Source organism: Anoplolepis gracilipes, chromosome 7, assembly GCF_047496725.1.
Source record: "Anoplolepis gracilipes chromosome 7, ASM4749672v1, whole genome shotgun sequence".
Classification (NCBI taxonomy): Eukaryota; Metazoa; Arthropoda; class Insecta; order Hymenoptera; family Formicidae; genus Anoplolepis; species Anoplolepis gracilipes.
Window position 1 is genome coordinate 7,732,711 of NC_132976.1, and position 8,972 is coordinate 7,741,682.

General features: G+C 27.1%; 1 protein-coding gene across 1 annotated transcript; it reads left to right on the forward strand.

Moving 5' to 3' along the window:
• Positions 1-35: 35 nt before the first annotated feature.
• Positions 36-7,861, forward strand: LOC140668036 (5'-3' exonuclease PLD3). The gene is made up of 11 exons (XM_072896566.1): positions 36-167; positions 1,328-1,561; positions 2,819-2,937; positions 3,310-3,655; positions 3,740-3,874; positions 4,098-4,289; positions 4,435-4,563; positions 4,683-4,822; positions 5,090-5,255; positions 5,329-5,470; positions 5,664-7,861. Exons 1-11 carry the CDS (start codon positions 45-47, stop codon positions 5,861-5,863), a joined length of 1,926 nt encoding a protein of 641 aa, XP_072752667.1. The 5' UTR covers positions 36-44; the 3' UTR covers positions 5,864-7,861.
• The last annotated feature ends 1,111 nt before the right edge of the window (positions 7,862-8,972 follow it).

Consider the following 8,972-nt stretch of genomic DNA (forward strand, 5'->3'; position numbering starts at 1 on the left):
CCTTGATGCATTAGACGACCGTGAATGCATCGGACGCAATCAGAATGTCATTCTTCGGGCGGAAAATGGGTGGTGGCAGGAGCGGTGGAGGTTCCGAGCACACCGGTCATAACTTGCAGGACGGTCTGTTTCAAATTGCGTCACAAGCTTGCCATATCCTGGTGCAAGTAAGTTGACTTCTGCACAGAAAAATGTGTATTGCGATATTATAATAGTATCGAAATTTTTATAAACACTAAAAATTGATAAATAAAATATTATTGTAAATAATATTCAAGAACAAATAGTACTAAAAATGAAAAGCATATATGATAAAATGATGACAAGAAAAGAAGACAGAATCGAAAATAATTGCAATTAGCATCGATAAATAAATGTTGACACTTCGCTCCTGATGCTGAGCACGTGTGACATCATTAATTTATTTTTCATATTGTCAAATATATAATACATATACATCAAATTATATCTATTATATCTTGTACTATATAACATGCGATAAAGATTAAGAAACATTTTGTGAATGAAAAAAATAGAAATGATTTGAAATGTAGAAACAACGTCTGTACATTTACATTCTTGCATGACGTGCGTTATTATCTTATCATATTTGATTCATTTAATTCATAAAACATATAACAATAACAATTTGAAATTGATGGAGTTTTAATTAATTCTCGTAAAAATCTCTTTAATTGTATGTATTCTTGAGTGGAAGTTTTTTAATTTTTTTAGCAGGTAAAAATGATCTGCTAAATTATACAAAATTAATTAAATTTTATCCGCACATATACATATGTGATATATTAAATAATTAATATTCAACTAAAACATTTTATCGTTTAATCGTTGTTCCATAAAAGTCTCTATTTCATTTGAATATATAATAAATATATTTTATCAGGAGATTTTCATTAAAATTATTAAGACATTGCATATTTTTGTACATATTTGCGAAATTGCATACTAATTTGAAATTAATTCTCTGTAAAAATTCAAGTAGTTGACTTGTTATTTCTAAATGTTCGACTTCAGAAACTTCTATTAAAATATTATTTATTAATGCTAATAAATTCAATTATAAAAATTTACTAAATCTTATTATAAATTAAAACATTATTCATGTAAAATATATATCTATTTGAAATTATATAGAAAATAGAATTTTGTTACGTATTTATAACTTTGAAGTTTAATTTACATAAGTAAATCAATATTTTTTTAAAATAAATGATATTCTCTTTAATTTTTTCTTGTATTTTTTTATAAATAATGTCTCGGCTTAAATAAAATAATAAAATATATCATTGTTTTTTCTTTTGTTAAGGTGAATAACACGCACAATGTTTCCTATGGGGGTAGCAATAATGTGAATAATATCGCGTATTCAAAATATTCCACGGCTGGTTCGACCGCTCCGACAACGTCGTCATCAACGAAAGGGACAACCGCTGACAAAACTTATTCGAAGTATGCGGAGCCTCGAGATAAAGACCAAGATGTGGTTGTATTGTTACCGCATCGTAAGAACAGAGCACCGCGACTTAAGCACAAATTGTCGGTGAGTCTTCTCATATTACTAGAGAATCAGATATAAAATTTATACCATAATGATAATGGTATTATATAATATAAAGAATTCAGAATATAATTATTTATATTTATATTATATATACAAGAATTCAGAAGGATGTATATACCTAATTTATGAAGTTTACTTATAATTTTGTATTTTAAATGAATTTTATGTATTTATTGATTTGCTTCAATATTGTTCTGACACATCTTCTCTATTTACCTCTGTAAAATCCTAACTTATAATAAAAAAAGTTTTTTGGACTCAATGATATTTAAGAAAGTAATTTTACTATTTAATGTTAATGTCAGCGAAACTTATTACATACTTATTTATTGAAGAGAAATTTAGTACTATACGTTATATTTAAATAAAACTAGAAATTTTTTTCTACAGGAATATAAGATTAAACATGACATATATATTATTATGAGAAAATAATATTTTTATATCTTAAAAAAATGTAATATAGTATAAAATAATCTGTAAATAAGTACGAAAAATTTGAGGTGATACCTTGTTGAAAATTAAAGGATATCTTTCATATAAACTCCTATATATATGTCATTCTCTAATAAGTTACCCTTCTCTAAAAGAGGAAGTAAAAATTAAGTTTTTATTTTTTTTCTCAAGTTTTAAATATATTAAAAAATGAAATTTGATGGACATTTTTCACTAGTAAAAAGGATATTAATATTTTTTTAATCCTGTCATAAAAAAATATAAACCTTTTATCTCTCTTTTCGAAGGAATTTAATTCTTCAGGAAAGGATATAAGAAGAGTATATATGTATATAAAAAATCTTTAATTTTCAACAAAAAATCATCTTCAAAAATTTTTCTCACTTATTTCAAATCACTCTGTATATACTGTGATGATCTCATTGAATACAAATCTTTTTCTATTCTCGACGTTTCCTTGGAAAATGTGGAAAACAATGTTGTTACAAACATTCCAATTAATTTTGCAATGAGTTCGCTCATTTTCATAATGAATCACAAGTGGATCGATTTTCTTGTCACGCATTCTCGTCGTAAATGATGACAAAGCCCGTGCGCTCTTTATCATATTAACGAGATAAAATCCAATGTCGTCTCTATTTGAAGATTACGACGTAAAAATGTCAGTAAGAGACAACAAAGCAAATTTCCTGTTTGTACCAAATCCCGTAAACAGCTTTCTCGAACTGTTAAAATCGTGTAACAATACTGCAAACGTGATATATGTATACTATGCTGCAGACCGTATCCGAAAATGCACGGTTGGACGTGAACTCTCCGGGCGGCGACGACGACTTTGAATTATGGGACCAGTCTGGATTTATGTTAAGAACCGATGTGGACGATCTCGCAAATGCAAAGTATGTATTATATTTTTCCATTTTACATAAAGATTAACGATAGCATGGTATAAATCATACTTTCACAAACGTTTTTAAAAAAATATTTTTTTATATTAAACATTTATAGATGTCTCCTTTAATTATATAAAAACAATATAATTTTACAAAAGATTAATATAATTTCAATAATTATAATCTTAATTGTTGGATAATTAAATTAATATTACAAGCAGAGAGTTTATTTTTATCTTACTTTTGTATGTAATTATTTTTTACAAAATAAAAAAAAGCATTAAAAAATTAGTTACTTAAAATATAAAAGCTTCAGCTTACATAAAAAAAATTGTGATATCGCATATGATAAATAAACTTATATAATTGCTGTCAAAGATGGGGCGCGCAGAGTTGGTGCAGACCCAGTTGCATACCGATAACGATCATATTAATTTTGATCGTCCTGGTTGTACTTTTGCCATTGTTGGACCACGCGGCGGACAAGTACATGTTAAATGCCACTGCACAGAATTTAGAATCTACATGTATGGATCATTGCAGTATATCTTTGGTGGAAACTATACCTATAGGCTTGAATTACAGTAATAATACTGCACGACACGAGACCATCTATAATTCTTGGATGGATCTCATTGGAATGGCACAGAATACTATTGAAATTGCGTCGTTTTATTGGACGATGAAGAGGGAAGATGTGGTTCCCGATGACAGTGCTCTGGAGGTAAGTAGTGTGTAATATGAGAGTATTATGTAGACAATTGCAATTTGTTGACCATTGTTCGCTTAATATATCGATTCGTCACAGGGAGAAGAAGTGTTCCAGGCGCTTTTAGAAGCTGGAAGAGATAGACAGATTACGTTAAAAATTGCACAGAATCTTCCTTCTCACTCGTCCCCGAATGTCGATACACAAATTTTAGCCAAAAAAGCTAACGCGCTGGTAATTTTTTTTAACACATATGTTGATAAAGTGGATTATTTTTTTTATCAGTTAATCATAGTTTATATACAATTAATAAGAAAATCTCATCTGTGTACATATGTAAGAGATAACTTTGTTAGTTATCATTAAGATTCGATTGACACAATCTGGTTTTACTTTTTTCTTGTTTTTTTTTGCCCAACACTTATAAACGCAATCACACATTTTTATTCGAATTTAGGTGAGAAATTTAAATTTTGCTGGATTATTGGGCGGCGGTGTACTTCATACGAAATTATGGCTCATCGATCGTACGCATGTATATGTTGGTTCAGCAAATATGGATTGGAGATCTCTTTCGCAAGTGAAGGAACTCGGTTTAGTGGCGTTGAATTGTTCCTGTTTAGCAAATGATTATGCTAAAATATTCGATGTAAGAAAGGATATAAATTGAGATTTGCGAAATTAATATGCTATAATACTGCATTTGTTGTGTCTGAATGTTGAAAGTCATTTTATATAATCAGCATATTTTTTTCATATTTTTTCATAATTTTTCAATTTTTTTTACTTTACAGGTATATTGGAAATTAAGCGAAGATGGTAAAGTGCCTTCCACGTGGCCAGATTCTCTTAGCACAAAAATAAATATCGATAATCCTATGAATTTTACATATATGGAAAATAAATACAAAATATTTATCGCGGTTAGTAATATTAAATGTTAATAAATGCATTATGATATCCGGCAATTATTTTTTAGAATTAGCCATGAAAAATATGAATATTCTATAACATGAAAAATATAAATACTAAAACATTGCAGAGCTCACCTCCGCCGTTTTCGCCGAAAGGCAGAAGCAACGATTTAGACGCGATCTTGCACTGTATCGCTAAAGCAGAAAAGTTTATTTATATCTCTGTGATGGATTATTTTCCATTAACGATATATACTGCACAAGTAAAGTATGTATACAGATTAAAAATTATATATATTTACGTGTGTGCGTGTAATTCACAACTTTTAAAAAATACTAAAATGATGCGTAGAATTTAAAATGTTAATTATTAGTCTTAATTATTAAAACTAAATTTTAATTTAATCTTTAAAATGTTAATTGAAATATCATCAATATCATATGTAGTATATTATTATATATTTTATATGATATCATTATCTCTCTTTTATTTCGTTTCTTCTATCAATTCAACAGTTTCACGTTCATTTTGTAGATATTGGCCTATAATAGATAATGCGCTGAGAGCGGCAGCGATTGAACGTAAAATAGACGTGCGCCTTTTGATTTCCTGGTGGAAACATTCAAAACCGTCCGAATCATATTTTCTGAAATCATTGCAAGATTTGACGAGCTCTTACACTAATGTCAAAATTGAAATAGTAAGTTTATTCTCCACACATTGATATAAGTATGATAAATAAGCGATCATAACCACTTGTTTAATCTTTACAGAAAAGATTTATCGTACCCACAAATCCTGACGTAGATAAAATACCGTTCGCGAGAGTAAATCATAATAAATATATGGTCACCGATATAGCGGCTTACATAGGAACGAGCAATTGGTCGGGTGATTATTTTATTGACACAGCCGGTAAGTTATTACGATTTTCGTTTTTATGAAATTAAAATAATACAAATTAGAGTAGTAATAAAATTCTATGCGTGCCATTTTTATAAATTAAAATATTACATAAAAAGTGTAATATATTCTAAAAAAAGTAGAGTTTTTTATTTTTATTTTTTTTTCTATAAAGATTTATTTTAACATAAATATTTGAATGCAGGTATCGGTACTGTATTTGAAAGCGTTGGACGTCAGAATGAGGATAATATAAGACAACAGCTGGAAAATATCTTCCACCGCGATTGGTATTCCAACTATTCATACCCACTATATAATATAAGCGGGACGCGAACCGAAAACTCATGGGGTTTATCGAGAAATTCATATCGTTCGTCATATGAACCTTATATACATACATAATTATACTATATACACTCGCTTTGATCACTATTTTTAATTTTGAAAAATTTTATTGATTTGCAGAAAGAGAATTCATCTCATTTTTAAATAAAAACAAAATTTTTTTATTGTAATATTCTTGACTTATATACATACATACATATATATACTCCTTTTGCTCTTTTAAATAATTTTTATATTTTTAAAAATTTTTATAAAGCTTATGATTGTGTGCAGAAAATATATCATTTTAATATTTCAATTCATCATTGTATATGTTCTATTTGTAAGATTTTATATGTCATATATACATATGACACAATGTTTAAAACTATTTTTAATGATTTTAAGAAATTAAATTACGAAGTATTGTAGCATTAATAGAGGCTATTACAGCGGTAAGTTGGCTTATATTTAAGAATATATGAATTAATATTACATTTTTTATATAAATATTTTTTAAAGGATTATTGCATTATCATAATCATAAATTTTAATTTTTTTTAGAATTAATAAATTTAGTCAAAAGCAATATTGAGTAAACGATAAAATTTATGTACATATATACTTTGTATAATATGTAAATTTCTTATATCTGTGTTAGTAATTAAGTTTTCTCTCAAATTCTCTCTTCAAAATCTGCCTTCTGAATCTATCTCTAAACATTTATTTCTCTTTGAAGTTTCCACCAAAAGCATACCGATTAAAACGATAGACGGTATCAGTTCTTCCTTTATACTGATCTCATTTTATCTCTTTATGATCACACTATCTATCATGACCATATCTATATCATGTTTTTGCAAGTACACTTGTGTGCCTAACAAGTATATCGTTTAACGAAAAGGAAAACGTGCCTTATAAGAATTATTTTGGTGATAGGCATGGTAATATTAATCTATATTCAAGAAATGCATTGATTCTGCGTTCTTCCATGTAATCTGTGTGATCTCTCTAGAACTCATATTGTTATTTATGTTGTTTAATAATATGTATATACAAAAATGGGACCTGATTATTAACGATGTTTTAATAAGTATTTAAAAAAATAAAACATTTTCTGAAATGTGGTTCATATTCTGATTGAAAGGCTATTACAATAGTGTCTTGTGTAAGACATTGATAAGATCAAATAATATTGCGTTATTAAATGATTAAAGCATTTGCGTATTACATTTCATGTATAATTATATCCATACATCTTACGTGTTCATAGAGATTACGTTATAAATTGAGTATTATTACAAAACACCACCGCTTAGAGAATAGAATAAATTAGAATTAATAACACATAATTATAATAACATTAAACAATATCCCCTTGAAAAAGAATGGTAAAAACTGATCAGTAAAAGAATAATTATTTAAAAATGTGCAATTTATTTCAATGATTAATGAACTAATGCATATTTGAAAAAACTAGAATCTTCTTGGGTTGTTATGCATATTATTTGCAATTACATTATGCTATAAAGAAAGAAAAAAAAAGAAAATGATACAAGAAAGTTTTATGGCTTAATAAGGAAACTAAAACACTTTTTTTGTACAAACCATTTTTCTGTACGGCCTTAAATGATACAAATACAATATACAGTAACAAAAATTCACAAAAATTATTGCTCAAAAACTTTTGATTCACCAAATAAAATTTAAAATTTTTAATGTTGCACCCAAATCTCATAAATAAATAAATAAAACCGAAAAAGACAGATCAATAAATTGATATTGTCTTTATTTGAATTATCTCTCTCTCTCTCTCTCTCTCTCTCTCTCTCTCTCTCTCTCTCTCTCTCTCAATATCAAATAATTATGTTTAAAATATTAGTCAAACATTTTATTAAATTATGGTTTCATTGCTTCATTAAATAAAACAAGAATATTAAGCAATGAGCAATATCAAACGACAATTTGCTATTACGTTCTATAATCTGTGTGAAATCGATTTGAAACAGACAAAATGATGTATGAATTCGATTATAAACTTATATATTTGTAAAATAAAAAAATTATGTTAAATTATCCTACAATTTTATTTTAATAATTCAATTTCCAATGAAAGATGTACCTTTATTAGAACAACTGATCAGTATATATATATATATAAACTGTAACTTTCTTTTTGTATATTCACCAATTCAAGGCCAATATAGCAAACAGTTATATATATATATATATATATATTGTTTGATTAGAAGGGGGAAAAAATACGGGTTATTAATTAGTCTGACTTTGGATGAAGATTTATAGAACCATCCACAACTGTTACATATTTTTTTCTTAAAAATAACTAAAAAAAGTTTTACATCTATGAAATGTCCTTCGCATTTATCCTTTATTGCTGTACTCTATCACGCAGGTTCGCATCGCTGTTTGCACCATATACTCTGGTATAACTGTAACTTTTTTTTTGTATATTAACCAATTCAAGGCGAATATAGCAAGCAGTTATAGTTATACTAACAATTAACAGTTATTAGACAACATAATACATAAATATTATTAGTATAATTTAGATAACAAGTGCATATACATTAATAACATTTTCTTTATGTAAGTGATGTGCATTGTTGCTACATGAAAAAGCATGATACATTGAAATATTTGATACATAATTACTAATTGTGCTTTTACATTATGCAAAATAAAAATGTAAAATATTCATACATGTAATTTCTTTTTATGAAAGCTTAAGAATGTACTAAATTTTTACTTGTCTATTCTTTTTATACCTATCTTCTGATTATGCTTATTGCAGTTGATTCCTTAAAAAATTCAAAATAATTCATCAGTTATTCTTGGTACGTATTATGTACAAATCTATTGTATGGATTATGTATTTTAGAATGATCTGAGAAGATTTGATAATCAATAATATTTTTAAGGAAATTTACAATTACTACATACAGCAATCCTTTCTGACATTTAAGAATCAGTTTTAAATATTTTGTATAATTTCTTTTACATGTATATATTTTTATAAATGTATATTTTATATTATATATAATTTTTTATATATTTATTATTATCTTATGTGTGTATATGCATATGCGTGTGCGTGCGTGTACACGTGTGTACTTTTTTGCCCATATTTTTTGCTCCGTTGCACTCTATCTTCTCAGTATCTTTCTAA

What these genes read in the sequence shown, in the direction of transcription:
- LOC140668036 (XM_072896566.1), top strand. Translation starts at nt 45, where the DNA reads ATGTCATTCTTCGGGCGGAAAATGGGTGGTGGCAGGAGCGGTGGAGGT. An exon ending in ATTATGCTAAAATATTCGAT is followed by an intron (nt 4,290 to 4,434) that starts GTAAGAAAGGAT and finishes TTTACTTTACAG; the next exon opens with GTATATTGGAAATTAAGCGA. An exon ending in AATACAAAATATTTATCGCG is followed by an intron (nt 4,564 to 4,682) that starts GTTAGTAATATT and finishes AAAACATTGCAG; the next exon opens with AGCTCACCTCCGCCGTTTTC.